Source organism: Lontra canadensis, unplaced genomic scaffold, assembly GCF_010015895.1.
Source record: "Lontra canadensis isolate GAN:19392208 unplaced genomic scaffold, GSC_riverotter_1.0 scaffold942, whole genome shotgun sequence".
In the NCBI taxonomy this organism is placed as follows: Eukaryota; Metazoa; Chordata; class Mammalia; order Carnivora; family Mustelidae; genus Lontra; species Lontra canadensis.
Window position 1 is genome coordinate 1 of NW_022631926.1, and position 19,108 is coordinate 19,108.

Consider the following 19,108-nt stretch of genomic DNA (forward strand, 5'->3'; position numbering starts at 1 on the left):
ACATTTTCTCTGTCCTGTCCCCGGGGCTGCCAGTTGGCAGCTCTCTTGATTGCGATCATTTGTGCCCTGTAGCAAAGCCCTACCTGGTGGTGCAGGAAGGCAGAGGACGGGGTGGCCCGCAGGGCCATTTTTAGGAGCCGAAGAGCTTTATCCAGACAGCCTTTTCTTCGGTAAAACTTGGCCGCGTACCGGAAGACGTAGGTCTGCGAGGACGTGTTCCCTAGTGCTTCTTCTATGTACTTTTCTCCTTCAGCTTCTTGCCCTACGTCCTGGAGCTTCAGGCCAAGGAGAGCCTTAACATACGCATCTTCTGGGTTTAGCCTGATGGCCTCTCTCAGGGGCTGCAGACACAACGCCTCGCTAACCTGTGTTGTTTTGTTAAAGCCGTCCAGGCGGTAGGTGGAGATCGCATACCCGGTGCTGAATTCAGGGTTTTCTGGGTCCACTGCCAGAGCCTTCTCAAAGCAGGCCTTGGCCCGTTCATAGTTCTTCCCTCCACATTTCAGCAAGGCCCACCCCTCCTCGCAGTCCATCTGGGGACACTGCACGCTGTAGCGGGAGGAAGCCCCGAGCTTCTTGCAGGCGTCCTCCACCTTGTCCAGGTAAGCCTGGGCTTCCTGCGGCCTGCCCATGCGGTGATGCAGCCAGGCGTAGTTGCCCCAGGTGACCAGACTTCTCGCCTCTGACTGGGCGGCCTGTTCCTGCCGGATCAAGGCTTCTGCTTCCCGCAGGCTCCCCAGGGCTTCCTGGTTCTGGCCCTTGAGGTGTTTCACGTAGGCCAGCAGGTTGTGGATCCCCGCGTTGTATCTGGTGTCCAGGAAATCAATCTCATCCAAGATCCTGTTTTCTAAATCGGGCAGCTCGGTGGCTTCCACTAGCAACTCCCACGTGAAGTGACATCTCAGCTGAACCAGGCTCTCTTCAAGGAGATTCCCTTCGGATTTGTCACTGAAAACATAGACGACAATTATTTGCAATTTTAGGAGCGCTCAGTGTAACGGAAATGAAGCCATCACTTTGACTGGTCAAGTACTACCCCCCACTGTTCTTTCCTTCCCAATATCTGTTATTCTCTTCAGGACTTTAGTCTGTAGATTTTGCAAGAAATGAAGACCACCTAAGAAGGGATGATATTTGTTCAACCAAGTGTTTTTCTGCACTTATTACTTGGAAATAATTATAGATTGGCTAATATTTGCAAAGAGAGTACAGAGGTCCGGCATGCCTTTCCCCCAGTTTCTTCCGGAGATTGTACCTTACTGAATGATCGTACCACAGCAAATATGACTGACAGTGAGACAATATCTGTCAGTTCTGCATCATTTCACCACGTGAGTAAATCATGGAACCACGACCTCAGTCAAGATGCAGAACTACTTTATCATCACAAATGCCGCCCTCATACTATTCAGAATCACACCTGTTCCCCTTTCTTCTCCTCGCCAAACATCCCTAGCCTCTGGTCACTTGTTTTCTTCTTTATGATTTGGTCACTTCAAGAATGTCATATCATGGAATGATATAGTAGGTGACATTTTGAGATTGCCTTTTTTTTTTTTCTTTCACTCATCATAATGCCCTGACATCCATCCATTGTTCAGCTTATCTATTGTTCATTCCTTTTTATTGGGGGATGATATCCCGCGGCATGGGCATGCCACAGTTGGTTTACCCTTGCATCTGTTCTAGGATGTTTCCTAGAATTTTCGGTTTGGGACCTATTATAGATCAAGGTGCTATGAAGAGCTGTGCACAGACTTTTGTGTGGACATTCATTTTCATTTCCATGGGATAGATGCCCAGGAGTGGCGTATAGGTTATATGGTTAGTATGTGCTTATGTTTTTAACTGCCCAACTATTTCCCACAGTGACCATATCATTTTCCATTCTGACAGAATGTATGAAGGATCCAGTTCTCTGCATTCTTACCAGCATTTGGAATTTTCATTTAAAATGTTTTTTTCTTAGCTCTCTTAATAGGATATCTCATTGTGGGCTAGTGCTGTTGAAAATCTTTTCCTGAGCTCCTTCACCACCCACACATCCTCCTTGGCAAAATAACTCTTCATATCTTCTGCCTGTTTTCTATTTGGATTGTTTGTTTTTTCATTGTCAGGTTTCAAGAATTCTTTATAGATTCTAGATAGGAGTCCTTTGTGAGGTGTGTGGTTTTCAAATATTTCTCTTGGGGTGTAGCCTGTCTTTTTATCCTTTAATAAGGTCTTTTGAAGAGCAAAAGTTTTTACTTTTTTTCTTAAGATTTTATTTATTTGACAGAGATACAGTGAGACAGGGAACACAAGCAGTGGGGGAGAGGGAGAAGCAGGCTTACCACTGAGCAGGGAGCCCAATGCAGGGCTCGATCCCAGGACCCCAGGATCATGACCTGAGCTGAAGGCAGACGCTTAACGACTGAGCCATCCAGGCACCCATGTTTTTACTTTTGATGAACTATAGTTTATTGATTTTTTTTTTTTTTTTTTTGTCTCTCATGGATCACGCTCTTGGTATCATGTCCAGGAACTCTGTAGCAAGCACTGGGTCCTGAAGATTCTCTCCTATGATTTCTTTTTCTTTTAATTAATTAATTAATTCTAAAAATATATTATTTATTTATTTGTCAGAGAGGGAGAGCACAAGCAGGGGGAGTGGCAGAGGAGAGGGAAAAGCAGACTCCCATGTGAGCAAGGAGCCCTACATGGGACTGAATCCTAGGGCCCTGGGATCATGACTGGAGCTGAAGGCAGATTGTTTCCAATGGAGCCACTTAGGCGTCCCTTTATTTATTTATTTTTTTAAAGATTTTATTTATTTATTTGACAGAGATCACAAGTAGGCAGAGAGGCAGGCAGTGACAGAGAGAGGAGGAAGCAGGCTCCCCGCCGAGCAGAGAGCCCGATACAGGGCTCGATCCCAGGACCCTGAGATCATGACCTGAGCTGAAGGCAGAGGCTTAACCCACTGAGCCACCCAGGTGCCCCAGGCATCCCTTTAATTTATTCATTTTTTTATTTTAAAGATTTTTATTTATTTCAGAGGTAGCAAGAGAGAATGAGCAAGCGGGGGAGTGGCAGAGGTAGAGGGAGCAGCAGACTCCCCATTGAGCAGCGAACCCAACAGGAGGTTCCATCCCAACACCCTGAGATCATGACCCGAGCCAAAGATAGACATGTAACTGACTGAGCCACCCAGGGGCCCTGCCTGTGATTTCTTCTACACATTTTATAGGTTCACTTTTTACATAATATCTATGATTCATTTTGAGTTAACTTTTGCATAATGTATGAAGATTAATTTGCGGGCTCATTTTCTGCCTATGGGTATCTTGTTGTTCCAATCACAAATTGTTGAAAAGACTGTTCTTTCTTCATTGAATTGCTTTTGTACCTTTGTGAAAAGTCAGTTGGCAAAAATTATGTGGGGTTATTTCTGGGTTCCTTATTCTGTTTCCCTGAGCTATGTTTTTATCCCTACACCGATACCATATAATTTCACTTACTGTAGTCTTAAAATTGTGTAGGGTGATTCCTCTCACTTTATTCTTCTTAAAAACTATTATTCTAGTTCCTTTGCCTTTCCATATAAATTTTAGATTAATATTGTCTATATTTATGAAATACCTTGCCGGAGATTTTTTAATATTTCTTTTTTAAAAGACTTTATTTATTTGGGGGGGAGAGAGAGCAATTGTGTGTGCGTGCAACAGAACATCTGCTGGGGCAGAGGGAGAGGGACAAGCAGACTCCCTGCTGAGCAGGGAGCCTGACTGCAGCTTGATCCCAGGACCCCAGGATCACGACCTGAGCTGAAGGCAGACACTTAACTGACTGAGATACCCAGGCACCCCATTGCTGGAATTTTAATAGGAATTTTATATCAATTAAGGGAGAATTGACAGTTTTGGTATGTTGGGTCTTCTAATCCATGAATATGCTGTATTTCTGTTTATTTAGACCTTCTTTGATTCCTTTCATAAGCATTTTGTAGTTTTAGGCATTCAAATCCTATATATTTTATGTTATATTTATAATTAAATATTTATTTGAAGCAACCTAAAATTCTATTCTATTTTAACTTCAATTTCCACATGTTCATTGCTGGTATACCTAAATACAATTGGGTTTTGTACATCAGTCTTACATTCTGCTATCCTGATGGGCTCACTCATTAGTTCCAGGAGTTGTTTTATAGATGGGATTTTCTAGGTAGACCATGATGGCATCTGTAAACAGTGACAGTTTTATTTTTCCTTTCTGAGCTATATGCCTTTTACTTCCTCTTTTTTGCTTATTGGAGAAGAACTTCCTTTATGTATCCCTTTAGGGTAAATCTTCCAGTGACATCTTTTAGTATTCCTTCATCTGAGAATGTTTTTTGTTTTTAAAGATTTTATTTTTAAGTAATCTCTGCACCCGACAGAAATTTGTGGGATTCAAACTCACACCCTGAGATCAAGAGTTGCACACGCCACTGACTAAGGCAGCCAGGTGCCCCTCATCAGAGAATGTCTTGATTTCATCTTCATTCTAGAAGGATATTTTTGTTGGATATAGGAGTCTGGGCTGGAAGTTCTTTTCCTTCAGCACTGGAAAAATGGTGTGCCTCTTTTTTCTAGACTCCATGGTTTCTAATGAGAAATTAGCTGGCATGAGAATTATGGACCCCCCCCCCCGCCACAAAGGTAAGGCATCATTTCTGTCCACTACTTTGTCTTTAGTTTTCAAAAATTTCACTGCATTGTGTCTTGGATTTCTTTGGGTTCATCCTTTTTGGTGTTTGCACAGCTACTTAAAGTTAGTATGAGACTGGATAATTTCTATCATTCTATCTTCAAGTTCATGAGTTCTTTCCCTGTGTTCTCTGTTTGGTCGGTAGGTAAGGCAATTTCTTTTGTTAGGTGAGGGGAAGGACACGTCCTCTTACTCTTTCTCTGTAGGATACGCATGGACTTCCAGAATAGAGAGGCCCAACCAAGGTTTCAAATGGTAGAGTTGGATTGGGGGATGTGGGAATGCATTGATCTGACTCGCGATACTGAACTGATCCTGCTGGTGTCTGGACAAGACAGCCAAGAGCATCTCGCACAGGCCAGCCCTGCCCAACAGGCCTTCAGCATCAGGGAAAGAGAATTGAGAAGCAGTCCGAAACAGTGGCCTTTTACTTGGTAAAAATGTGGGCCCATCCGTGTTAGCTCCCTTGACATCTGGTATCTCCACCTTGCTCCTGACACTTCAAAAGTGCGGTAGAATTCACCAGTGAAGCCATCTGGTCCTGAACTTTTCTTTGTTGGCAGAGATTTACATTTTATGGAGGCACATACCTATTGTCACCTAGATCATCATCTCATGTTTTGGGTACTGAGTCAGAGTGGGGAGACATGTCTTCCAGTTTTCCCTCTCCACCCTCCTGTCACATTGTCTCAGCAGAGGTATGTGAGGAGGACCTCCACCCAAGGCCTCAGAGAAAGAGACCATGGAATGAGGGGTCCTAGCTTAGGAACTGCAAACATGTGAAGAGATGATGAGCCAGAGAGGCCCTGTGTGCGTTTTGGACTGCAGCTCCCTTCAGAGACTGCACTTCGCTGGCTGTGCAATGTCTGGGGTAAGGGAGGCACCCATCTCTCACGAGGCCTGTCAGGGGAAGCCTTTGTCCGGCAGGACACATATGGAGATTTAACCAGGAGTTGGAAGACTCATAAAAAAAGACTAACACCGAGGCGCCTGGGTGGCTCAGTGGGTTAAAGCCTCTGCCTTCGGCTCAGGTCATGATCCTGGGGTCCTGGGATCGAGCCCCGCATTGGGCTCTCTGCTCAGCAGGGAGCCTGCTTCCCCCTCCCTCTCTGCCTGCCTCTCTGCCTACTTGTGATCTCTGTCTGTCAAATAAATAAATAAAATCTTAAAAAAAAAAAAAGACTAACACCAATTCTTCTAAAATGCTCCCAAAAAAGTGAAAGAGGAAAAACACTGCACTTTCAAATTCATAAATTCTATGAGGCCAATATGACAGAGATACCAAGGTCAAATAAGACAAAAACACAAAACTAAACTACAGACCAATTTTCATTGTGAATATTAATGCCAAACCCTCAACAAAATACTAGCATACAGAACTTAACAGGATATGAAAAGGATTATACACCATGACCAAGTAGGATTTATTCCTGGAATTCAAGAATAATTCAATGTAGGAAAATCAATCATTTTAATATGCCGCATTAACAGAATGAAGGAAAAAAACCCATATGATCATCTAATTGATGTAGAAAAAGCATTTGACAGGATCACAACACCCTTTAATGATAAAAACACTCAACAAACTAGAATATAAGGAAACTTCCTCAACATCCAGGGCACCTGGGTGGCTCAGTGGATTAGGTCATGATCTCAGGGTCTTGGGATCGAGCTCCGGTCAGGCTCTCTGCTTAGGAGGGAGCCTGCTTCCCCCTCTCTCTCTGTCTGCCTCTCTGCCTACTTGTGATCTCTCTCTCTCAAATAAATAAATAAAATCTTTAAAAAAAAAAAAAAGGAAATTCCAAAGCTAACATCACCCTCAATGGTGAGAGACTGAAAGCTTCTCTGTTAAGATTAGGAACAAGGCAAGTGTGCTCACTTTTGCCACTTCTCTTCAATGTAGTTCTGGAAGTCCTAGCCAGAGCAGTCAATCAAGAGAAGAAATAAAATACATTCTAAGTTGGAAAAGAAGAAGTAAAATGATCTCTGTTTACAAATAATGTGATTTTGTACATAGAACGTCCTAATGATTTCACACAAACCCTGTTAGAACTAAGAAATGATTTCAGCAGAATTGCAGCATGCAAGATCAACATGTAAAAATCAATTGTGTTTCTGTGCATTAACAATAAACAAGCCAGGAAGCAAATTAAGAAAACAGTTTTTTTCTAATAGCATCAAAAAGAATTAAATACTTAGGCATAAAGTCAACCAAGGAGGTGGAAGGTTCGTACACTGGAAACTACAGAACACTGCTGAAAGAAGGTAAGGAAGATACAAATAAAGTAAGAAGCATCCTGTGTCCATGGCCGGGAAGATTTAATACTGTTCAGATGTCAATACCACCTAAAGCAATCCACAGACTCCGTGCGATCCGTATCAAAATCCTAATGGCGTTTTGTGTTTTTGTTGTTGTTGTTGTTGTTTGTTTTTGTTTTTTGTAGAAATAGAAAAATCCATCTGAAAATTCAGATGGAATCTCAAGGGATCACAAAGAACCAAAATGATCTTGAAAAAGGACAAAGTTGGAGGTCTCATACAAAACTTACAGCAAAGCTACAATAATCAAAACGGGGGTATGGGCATAAAGAACGACATATTGATCAGTGGAACAGGATAGAGAGCCCAGAAATAAACACTCGGGTATAAGGTTGCATTTGTCTTCTAGGGCTACCATAATGAAGTACCACGGACTGACTGGCTTAAACAACAGGTATTTATTTTCTTACAGTTCTGGAGGCTGGGAGGCCCCAATCAAGATGCCTACTGATTTGTTTCCTGATAAGGGCTCTTACTGGTGTCCACATGACTTTTCCTCTGTGGTGCATGGATTGAGAGAGAGTGAGTGTACTTCCTCTTCTTCCATAAGGGTGGGCCCTTATGACCTCAGTTAACCCTTAGTACTTCCTCACAGGCCCCATCTCTAAATACAGTCACAGTGGGCGTTAGACTACCTTTATGATGGTCACCCATATGACAACCACCCTTCAACATATGACCAGAGGGTCACAATTCATTCCATAACAATGGCCAAATGGTTTTTAATACGTGTGCCAGGACCATTTAATGGAGAAAGATGTTTTAACGAATGGTGCCAGGGGGCATCTGGGCGGGTCAGTCAGTTAAGCATCTATCTTCGGCTGAAGTCATGATCTCAGGGTCCTACGGTCCATCCGGCTCACTGCTCAGCAGGAAGTCCGCTTCTTCCCCTCCTTCCCCTGCCCCTTGTGCTTGTTTCCTCTCTCAAATAAATAAAATCTTAAAAAAAATAACCCCCCCCAAAAAAAAACCAAATAGTGCCAGGAAACCTGGATAGCCACATTAAAAAGAATGAAGTTGGACCCTAATACTACATACTAAAACAAAACAAAACAATAAGCTCAAAATGGACCAAACTACAAAAATCTTAGAAGAAAATAGGAAAAAAACCTCATGACGTTGGATTTGGCTGTCTTGGTTAAGACACCAAAAGCAGAGGCAACACAAGGAAACAGAAATAAATTGGATTTCGTCAAAATTAGAAATGTTTGTATATCAAAGGGAACTACTGACAGAATGAAAAGACAACCCACAAAATGGGAGAGATTATTTGCAAATCACATATCTGATAAGAGATTAATATCCAGACTACATAAACAACTCTTGTAACTCAACAACAAAAAAAACGAACAACAGGGGCGCCTGAGTTGCCCAGTTGGTTAAGCATCTGACTCCTGATTTTGGCTCAGGTCATGATCTCAGGGTACTGGGATTGAATCCCCCATTGGACTCCCCGCTCTTTGGGGAGTCTGCTTGAGATTCTCTCTCTTCCTCTCCCTCTACCCCTCCCCCTACTCATGCTTTTTCTCTCTCTCTCTCAAATAAATCTCTAACAAGAAAAAACAACAACTGACTAAAAAATGGGCAAAGGATTGAACATTTCTCCAAAGAAGATACACAGGTTGCCTTAAACACATGAAAGAAATGCAAATCATAAGTAAAATGAGGGGGCGCCTAGGTGGCTCAGTGGGTTAAGCCTCTGCCTTCGGCTCAGGTCATGATCTCAGGGTCCTAGGATGGAGCCCTGCATCGGGCTCTCTGCTCAGCCGGGAGCCTGCTTCTTCCTCTCTCTCTGCCTGCTTTTCTGCCTACTTGTGATCTCTATCCATCAAATAAATAAATAAAATCTTTAAAAAAAAAAGTAAAATGAGATACCACTTCACATCCATTAGGATGACTACTATCAGCAAAAGAGAAAAAAGCGAGTGTTGAGGATGTGGAAAAATTAGAACTGTTGTGCATTATTTCTGGGAATATAAATGGGGCAGTTGCTGTGGAAAATGGTGATGATTCTTCAAAAAATTAGATTTGTCATATGAGTCAGCAGTGCCACTTTGGGGTATACCCAAAACAAGTGAAAACAGAGACTTGAACAGATATTTACATGCTTACATTCATAGCAGCATTGTTCACAACAGTCAAAAGGTGGGAGCAACCTAAATGCCATCAAGGAATGAATGGAGTCTATATACAGTGGAATATTGTTCAGCCTGAACATGGAAAAGGTCATTCTCACACCTGCTACAATATGGGTGAACCTTGAAGACATTATGCTGAGTGAAATAAGGCAGCCTCAGAAAGCCACTTCTTGCATGCGTCCATTGATATGAAATACCCACAGTAGATAAATCCAAAGAATGAAAGTAGATTAATGGTTGCAAGAGCCTAGAGCGAAGGATGAGTGGAAATTGACTCCTTAAGTGGTGTGGGGTTTCTCCTCAGAGCCATGAAAATATTCTTGAAGGCGATACTGGTGATGGTTGGACAATGTCATGAATGTACTAAATGCCACAAAATCATACACTCGAAAATAAGTGACAGTGGCTAATTTTACCATACATATATGTTATCACAATAAGGATATCATGCTACTCACCCAAGAGAAATTCTACAAGTGATGTATACATATTTTTCTCTAGTACGTGTTGAAATAAACACAAAAGCACTGAAACATAAAAACTGGTAAGTATGCAGTCTGAAATGATCTCATGAACCCCCCCACTGGTACACTTTAAGAATACTGGTTTAGGGGTGCCTGCGTGGCTCAGTTAGTTAAGCATCTGTGTCTTCAGCTCAGGTCATGATCTCAGGGTCCTGGGCTGGAGCCCCACACTGGGCTCTGCACTCAGCACGGAGTCTGCTTGAGATTCTCTCTTGCCTCTGCCCCTCCCCCACCTCTCTAAAATAAACAAATCTAAGGAAAAAAACACATTGGTTTAAAGGTTAAATAAGGTATCACTGAATAGGAATTCTGGTTCATGTCTCAGCTCTGTCATTTGTTACCTGTGTGATCCTTAACATTTCTAAGTCTGAGATTCATTATTGCAAAATCAGTATGATCTGAATACCTGCCTCATAGCTGTCTGTTGAGTATTAAATATAATAGTTTGCATAATACTTTTAGAAGCCAGGCTGGTACTTAATAAGCATCAAGGAAGTGATAGCTACTTCTATATTATCATTATCATTATTATTATTATTATTATTTCCTTTATCAGCGATAACCCCCTCCATCTGTCTATGGACCAGGGAGGAGGGTTGATCATAGGCTTGTAATTATGCACTTTATGGAACTTCCGTCACTTCACATTTTGTCCACTGGAGTACTGAGGGGAAATTTGCAAGTCGATATTAATTAAATTTTTTTAGTCTGTGGATATTAAAGGTGATTTAAATCAAGATTCAGTTTGGACAACATAGAAATTCCCACATGAGGGCCTTTAGCTACGGGAGATGTGGATGTTCCCAAGCACAACTCTGGTCAAACCCCACGGCCCGGAGGATATCAGGGATTTGCAGAGCACTGGCTTCCCTAGGGGAGAACTAATTTGCTCATCTTAAATCCAGTCAGATTGAGAAGACCTGCCATGGGAACCCAGCAGTACAGTGAGAAAGATCTTGTTCTCTAGGCTGTGAGCTTCTGCGACCCCATGCCCACAGCATTTTCCTCAAGAATCTGAGAGAACCCAGGGCTGTGGCTCATAAAGCTGTGTGGGTCCCACTCTTCCCTCACAGTGAGGAGCCAGCAGAAAGCACTGTCTCTTTTCAGACCAAATGTCCCTTCCTTCCCTAGGTCAGACAGTACTGAGTTTAGGAAAAAAAATTTCAGAGATTGGGGATCATTTTCTCCCTTCCCAAGAAACTCTTTTACTGCATCCCTCTGCTTCTTTGGGCTTTATTATGAGGTAAGCTTGATGCTAACACAAAGGAAAAAAGGAAAAAAGAGTTCGCCTGAATTAGCGAACACTCAGTCCACAAGCAGATGCTCAGATAGAAGACTGAGGAAAGTTAACATTACTGAAACGAAGTCTCTTGAGATGGTTTTGATTAACATTTTTCTAAAACTTTAGACTGAAAGGTGGGGAAGCAGAGAAATCCTTACCTCATGGCTGCGATGAATCAGACAACGGTTCTGCAGTGTTCTGCTGAGCTGATGGGCTCTTCTGAGATTCCGGCGAGTCTTGAGGATGTTCTGCACTCAGTCCCAACACAGGGTTCTATCAGATAAACAGTTAATGGTGTCAACTGTGGGCGTGTTGTTTCCAAATTAAACTGGAAACCAAGATAAAAACCAAAAGTGGAAACTGAAACTAGTTAGCAGAGTTCCTGCTTGGGGAAAATGAAACAAGGATTGTTTTTCTTTGTTCTGTTTGAAAAAACGGATGGAGAAGAGGCTTTTGAAAGCAGTTTCACTGATAACCCCAATTCCTCTTTCAGGCTCCACATGGCCTTGTGGGGAGTGGGCAGGGGGTGATGCCGGGCGTGTAGAGTCCACGGAGCCCAGAGCCGAGGATGCCTGTGCACATCGGCTTGTGCAAACTTGCCAAGCTCATGCCCCAGATCTGTGCCTCTGTTGGCTCATCTGGAAATAAAGTGTCCCTTTCATAGTATAAAATTCTGCATTTTTTTTCTCCAAATTGGAGTCTCACCCCAGACTTGCTGCACTTATCCAAGAGGTTGTGTTTCACTAATTCTACTCTGCGTTTGTCTTGCATACCCTTCCTAAGAATGGCCAGTGACAGTAAGGGCCTGTGTCTAACCTCTTCCTTGTTCATTGGAACAGGGAGAATGTCTGTGCTAGCATCTTGAGACTTCAAACAGAACTCACTAGACCTTAATGCTCTCCAGGTTGGTGGTCTAAAGTGTTCTTTTTCTCAGACCTGACTCTCAGAGCTGGCAGGAGCCCTGTCCAGTTCTGTCAAGTTCTCTAGATGCCTGTGGCTCTGATTAATTGGCTTATAGAATAACAGATGCTAGGGCACCTGGTGGTGCAGTTGGGTAAGCATACAGCTCTTGGTTTGGGCTCAGATTGTGATCTCAGAGTGGTGAGATGGAGCCCCACTTCGGGCTCCCTGCGCATTGAATCTCAAGTCTGCTTGAGATTCTCTTTCCTTCCTCTGCCCCTCCTGTTCGTGCTCTCTCTCTCTCTAAAACAAACAAATGAATAAATCCTTTTAAAAAAGAATATTAAGGGGCGCCTGGGTGGCTCAGTGGGTTAAGCCTCTGCCTTCAGTTCAGGTCATGATCTCAGGGTCCTGGGATCGAGCCCCACATCGGGCTCTCTGCTCAGCAGGGAGCCTGCTTCCCCCTCTCTCTCTCCCTGCCTCTCTGCCTACTTGTGATCTCTGTCTGTCAAATAAATAAAAATAAAATCTTAAAATAAAGAATATCAAGTGCTTATATAGACTTAGTATTCGTAACAACGCTCAAAAATATAATAGCAATTAATCCAAATAATTTTCAAGTTCATGTGCCCTAAGGTTCATCTTTTTTTTTTTTTAAGATTTTATTTATTTGAGAGAGAGAGAGTGCACAAAATGAGGGAACCCAGGCCAAAGTCAGACACTTAAACAACTGAGCCACCCAGATCCCCCTACGGTAAATCTTTAATGAATAAAAACTAACTGAATTTAATTAAAAGAGGCATGTTTTCAGAGTTACCAGCATTAGTTGTAATACAGATAAACAACTTCTTCTACCTGGGTTTACTAATCATACAAGGTCATATTACCTCTGTTACGGAATTTGTCAGCAAGAAAGATATGTTAAAGATAACAGTTAGCTGTTTAATGTCTTGTGAAATGTTCATGAGTCATCTAAACATAATTATTAAGAACAAGTGAATTAAATAGTGGTAAGATGAAGTTTATAAATTAATCTCCCAACAATAGTAATGTCTTCAGAAATAGTGTCCCCAAGTCTTTTTTGGTAACTTAAAACCTTAGAGTTTTGCTGAGTTAAATTAGATGATGTAATCATTAAATATTTAAGTCGTTTCTTTTTTTTTAAGATTTTATTAAATTTTATTTATTTATTTGACAGACAGAGATCACAAGTAGCCAGAGAGGCAGGCGGGGGGACCTGCAGGAGCAGGTTCCCTGCTGAGCAGAGAGCCCATTAAGTCATTTCTTAATAGGATAATACATTGAGACATTGAGCATAAATTTATTTGCTTTTGGCTTTTTAATTTTTGCCATATATATAGTCTCTATGTAAGTTTATTTTCTTTTGGTTTTTTAATTTTTACAGAGAGATTGTGTGTGTGTGTGTGTGTGTGTGTGTGTGTGTGTATGTAGACTTTATATATATTTAGGTCTATTAATAAATAGTTTTTTTGTTGTTGTTTTTATTTGACAGACAGAGATCACAAGCAGGCAGAGAGGCAGGCAAAGAGAGAGGAGGAAGCAGGCTTCCCGCTGAGTAGAGAGCCTGATGCAAGCCTCGATCCCAGGACCCTGGGGTCATGACCTGAGCCGAAGGCAGAGGCTTTAACCCACTGAACCACCCAGGCACCCCAATAAATAGGTTTTATGACAAAATAATTAAAATTACTATGAGGAGGACTATACTTCTAGAAGTTATGAAATGTGTTTATAAATTTTCCAGGCCAGGATTGTTGCTTTCTTAGTTTTCACTAGGAAATAAGAATTCTAAGAGTTAAAAATTCTAATTAATATATGTAAAAATAAAACTACCAGGCACAACATTTTCTTAAATTGTAGGTCTGTTCTTTTTTTTTTTTTTTAAAGACTTTGTTTATTTGATAGAGAGAGAGGATGCATACACACATGAGTGGTGAGAGGGGGAGAGGGAGAAGGAGACTCTCTAGCAGATTCCATGCTGAGCACAAACAACCACTGTGGGGCTTGATCTCACGACACTGAGATCATGACCTGAGCTGAAATCAAAAGTTGGAAATGTTAACCAACTGAGCCACCCAAGCACCCCTGTAGGTCTGTTCTTAGTAAGAAACTGTAAGCAAGGTTTCTTTATCCCTAATGTAATCTGCCTGGGAAGCAATGATTCTGGGTTTCATCTTTATTACCTCGTTGATTACTTAGAAAAATTTAAGTCCTCTCTCCTCAAAAAGAGGTGAGGCTTTTGTAACTATATCTTCTTCTCCTTCTACTCCTCCTCCTCCTCCTTCTTCTCCTTCCTCCTTTTCTTCTCCCCACTCCCCCTCCTCCTCCCCTGCTCCTTCTTCTTCTTCAAGATTGTCCATGAAATCCTTTTGTCACTTTGGTTGAATTGATAAGTATCATCTCATAATTTTCTGTGATCCTATTTAGCCATGTGCCCAAACCTTCTGATATTCTTTATAAACCTCCCCAAATCAAATTCTAAATGAAATCTTTTTGACCTGGAAGAAACTTTGGGATTTTTTTTAAAGATTTTATTTATTTGACAGACAGAGATCACAAATAGGCAGAGAGGCAGGCAGAGAGAGAGCGCCAGGAGGAAGCAGGCTTCCCGCTGTGCAGAGAGCCTGATGCGGAGCTCAATCCCAGGACCCTGGGATCATGACCTGAGCTGAAGACAGAGGCTTTAACCCACTGAGCCACCCAGGTGCCCCTGGGATTTTTTTTTTTAAGATTTTATTTATTTATTTGACAGAGAGCACAAGTAGGCAGAACAGCTGGCAGAGGGAGAGGGAGAAGCAGGCTCTCTGCTTAGCAGGGAGCCCAATGCGGGGCTCGATTCCAGGACCCTGGGTTCACGACGGCTGCCAAAGATAGCAGCTTAGCCAACTGAGCCACCCAGATCCCCTTGGGATTTTTTTTTTGAAGAGGGTCCCTGGAGCATGACAATGATCTATTAAATCAATTAGTCTTATCTGATATGTTAAATTACATGGGAAGCATTGTCAAAAAGTACTTCAGCATCTGGGTGGCTCCATCGGTTAAGCATCTGATTCTTGATCTCAGCTCAGGTCTTGATCTTAGGGTCAGGAGTTCAAGCCCAGCGTGGAGCCTACTTTGAAAAAAGAAAATAGTAATGCTAAGCCTTCTTTATGTTATATTTGCATGGAGTATGTTAACGTAATGTTCCAAAAAAAATTATATGAAATTCCTAACATTCTTTTTTTTAAAAAGATTTTATTTATTTATTTGACAGTCAGAGATCACAAGTAGGCAGAGAGGCAGGCAGAGAGAGAGGGGGAAGCAGGCTCCCTGCTGAGCAGAAAGCTTGATGCGGGGCTCAATCCCAGGACCCTGAGATCATGACCTGAGCCGAAGGCAGAAGCTTTAACCCACTGAGCCACCCAGGTGCCCCAAATTCCTAACATTCTGACAGTAGCTAAATGAGAGACTGTTCTTGTAGCAGGACACTCGATGTACCTTGCCTTGCTTCCTTTGATCCACAGCTGATAAAAAGGGATATGCTTCAATTTTACAAAAGCTTAATCAAGAAAGCCCTTTAATCCCTGAGCACTTGGGCAGGAGTTAAGATCAAAGTGTTGTGGTTTGATGTAAGAGTGCCCAGCTCACTGCCCATCTAAGCTTCCTCAGAGGCATTCTGAACTAGCCAGAAAGTTCTGTGTAAATAAATACTTTTCAATACCTGAGATGGGTTTATCCATGTGTTCTGACAAATGCTCAGGCCATAAGCAAATGCCAAACACACAAATTACAAAAGCTCTCCTGTTTTGGGAAACAAGTGTCTTTGGAATTCTTGCAAAGAAAAGCAACTGGGTTTGTAATTTTCCATATGCACCGGATAGCATGCAGAGAAGCACACAGAATGTTTGTCATTATTGTGAGTTTGGTAGCGGTCCCAGTTCTAAGAGGCTTTGGCTCAGAGTGAACAGATTTTCAGACTCTTGCCCATGAGTGACATTAGAGAGAGCGGAGAGGAAACAGCCAACAAAGGACACAGGCATACACACCCATGAGTGTGTGTGTGTGTGTGTGTGTGTGTGTGTTTACAGTTGAGAAAGAAAACAAGAGCTGGAGAAAACGAAACTTTCAGAAAATGAAATTTCATCACTAGGTGGTGAGTCCATTAACGGAAGTCTCAGACCAGCTCCCTGAGTGACTGACCAGTTGGGATGAGTCGTTTCACCTCCATGAGCCTCAGGCTCCTCTGCTGGTAAACAGGGATTTGGAATAGATGATTGGATCTCAGCCCTCCCTGAACGCTTGAAACATCTACAGAGTTTTAAGAAGAATGATATTGGGGGGGCGGCGCCTGGGTGGCTCAGTGGGTTAAAGCCTCTGCCTTCGGCTCAGGTCATGACCCCAGGGTCCTGGGATCGAGCCCTGCGTCAGGCTCTCTGCTCCGTGGGGAGCCTCCTTCTCTCTCTTTCTCTGCCTGCCTCTCTGCCTACTTGTGATCTCTGTCTGTCAAATAAATAAATAAAATCTTAAAAAAAAAAAAAAAAGAATGCTAACTAGGGTGCTTGGGTGGCTCAGTGGGTTAAGTGTCTGTCTTCAGCTCAGGTCATGATCCCAGGGTCCTAGGATCGAGTCCTGCATTGGGCTCTCTGATCAATAGGGAGCCTGTTTCTCCCTCTGCCCCTCCCCCTCCTTGTGCGCTCGCTCTCTCTCTCTCTCGCTCACTCTTGCAAAATAAATTTAAAAATCTTTGGGAAAAAAAAAAAAAGGAATAATGCTAACTAGGCCCCGTTCCAGGCTACTTGAGTACATGTCTGGGAATGGGCCCCCATCTCTGTGTCTGTGTTAAATAGAAATCCAGGGGTGATTTTGATGAATATCTGGGCAGGAAGCAGGGCCTAGATGATCCCTGCAATCTACTGTATAACTGAGATTCTCTGAGGGACCTGGGACTCCATCCTGGACCTGCCTCCTGTTCTGTGTGGCCCAGATTCAGTGTCTTCATTACTCTGTGCCTTATTTCCCCACCTGCACAGTGGACAATGAACTCCACAGTCTTCCCGGTCCACAGGACGGCATGGAACAAGAATGGAATTTTGAGTGTCTGGACCACTACATGAAAAGCATGTTCTTGGCTTTTGGGATTATTCCCACGTACTTGCAATCACATCTGTGGAGAAGAACTCAAAGACACAAAAATCCTTTGCTGTGAATGGTTTGGTGGATTTCACATCTTTGGCTCTTCATGTGTCCTTTCAGTCCACTTTGATCCCCAGTTTGGCCTATTCCAACATTTTCAAGTACTAACTGAATTTTTATCATTGCCTTTTTGACATTTCAGGCTTATTTTGAAATTGTTACAGGCTCACAGGAAGTTGTAGGAAGAGACTTGTATGCCTTTTCTTCCTCTCCCTCCACCCCCCCACAATGGCTAATTCCAAATGACTATAGTACAGGGTCAAAACCAGGGAAGTGACATTGCACTGTGTGTATATATATATATTTTAACGATTTTATTTATTTATTTGACACAGAGAGAGATCACAAGTAGGCAGAGAGGCAGGCAGAGAGAGAGGGGGAAGCAGGCTCCCTGCTGAGCAGAGAGCCCAATTCAGGGCTCGATCCTAGGATCCCGAGATCATGACCTGAACCAAAGGCAGAGGCTTAACCCACTGAGCCACCCAGGTGCCCCCAACACTGTGTGTATATTTTAAAGATAAAATAGGGGACGCCTGGGTGGCTCAGTGGGTTAAGCGGCTGCCTTCGGCTCAGGTATTGATCCCGGCATCCTGGGATCGAGTCTCGCATTGGGCTCCTTGCTCGGCAGGGAGCCTGCTTCTCCCTCTGCCTCTGCCTGCCACTCTGTCTGCTTGTGCTCAGTCTCGCTCCTCTCTCTCTCTGACAAATAGATGGATAAAATCTTTAAAAAAAAAAAAAGATAAAATAGGTCATGAGTTCATCTTACAAATTCAAGTTTTTAAGATTTTTACTTAATCTAATTATGAATTTTTTCTCCTGATCCGGAATGTCTAAGTGATGCTGATTTCATACGATCTATTCCACAATGCACTACAACAGACTCAGAGTAAGGAAATCAACAGAACAACCCTCAAAACCACGGCTGAGTAGAGTTTAAGATTTTTTTTTTTTTTTTGCTTTTCTTTTTGTCCATAAGATAGATCCTTCTAAAAATAGTGTCCAGGGGCGCCTGGGTGGCTCAGTGGATTAAAGCCTCTGCCTTCAGCTCAGGTCATGATCCCAGGGTCCTGGGATCGAGCCCTGCATCGGGCTCTCTGCTTGGCCAGGAGCCTGCTTCCCTTCCTCTCTCTCTGCCTGTCTCTCTGCCTACTTGTGATCTCTGTCTGTCAAATAAATAAATAAAAAAAAATTTAAAAAAAAAATAGTGTCCGATTGCCGAGTACTGAAACTCACTGGGGGTGTTGATTCCAATGCCATGATGCCCTCAGAAAGTTCTTCGTGGTGGGGAGAACTATAAGAAGAGTCTGGGGAAACTCATCACCACCCTGAACGCCGCCAAGCTGGGGCAGACACCTAGGAAGTTTGTGTGTCCCCCACCGTCACATGGACTTGGCCTGGCAGAAGCAAGATCCCAGCACTGCGGTGGCTGGGAGAACTGGTGCCCAGTGACAAACGGGGCCTTCCCTGGGTGATCACCCCTAGCCGTCCTGGGGTATTTGGAAGAAAAGCCTGTTTCTGGGAAGTCAGATGAGCAGAAAGGGCAGAAAGGGGCCCACACCCTTGCCAAGGGACATAATCGCGTGCACTGGGGCGAAGCTGCATGAGATGGAAGCTGGCGTCACTGAGTAGGACACTTTTGAGCAAACCAAGGCCACCATAGGTAATGCAAAGAACTGGAGCAAGGTTGTCCAGGCCTATGAGCCCATGTGGGCTACAGGTACTGACCAGACTGCCACAGGAAGTACACGGAACGCTCCAGGGCTGGCTTGAGTCTCACGTGGCCAATGCTGTGGCTCGGAATGTCGCATTTATCTGTGGAGGTCCCGGAATGGGAGCAAGCTGCAAGGAGCTGGCAAGCCAGCTGGCTGTGGGCGGCTTCCTCAAGCCCAAACGGGGGGACAGCATCCATGACAAACTGCACCCCATCTGCTTCCCCACTCTTCCTGCTCAGCCAGGGACAGCGTAGCTCAGAGACCCTCTTACTGTGTACCCCACTGCCCCCCAAAACTGCACATGCTTCTGGA

At 43.3% G+C, this 19,108-nt stretch overlaps 1 protein-coding gene across 1 annotated transcript; it reads right to left on the bottom strand.

The window, feature by feature from the left end:
- Positions 1-6: 6 nt before the first annotated feature.
- Positions 7-11,335, bottom strand: LOC116863351 (interferon-induced protein with tetratricopeptide repeats 1B-like; the record flags this gene model as incomplete). The annotated part of the gene is made up of 2 exons (XM_032850819.1): positions 11,153-11,335; positions 7-948 (listed from the first exon to the last, which is right to left on the bottom strand). Coding segments are annotated over exons 1-2 (947 nt in total), but the record flags the coding sequence as incomplete, so codon positions are not given.
- Between the last annotated feature and the right edge of the window lie 7,773 nt (positions 11,336-19,108).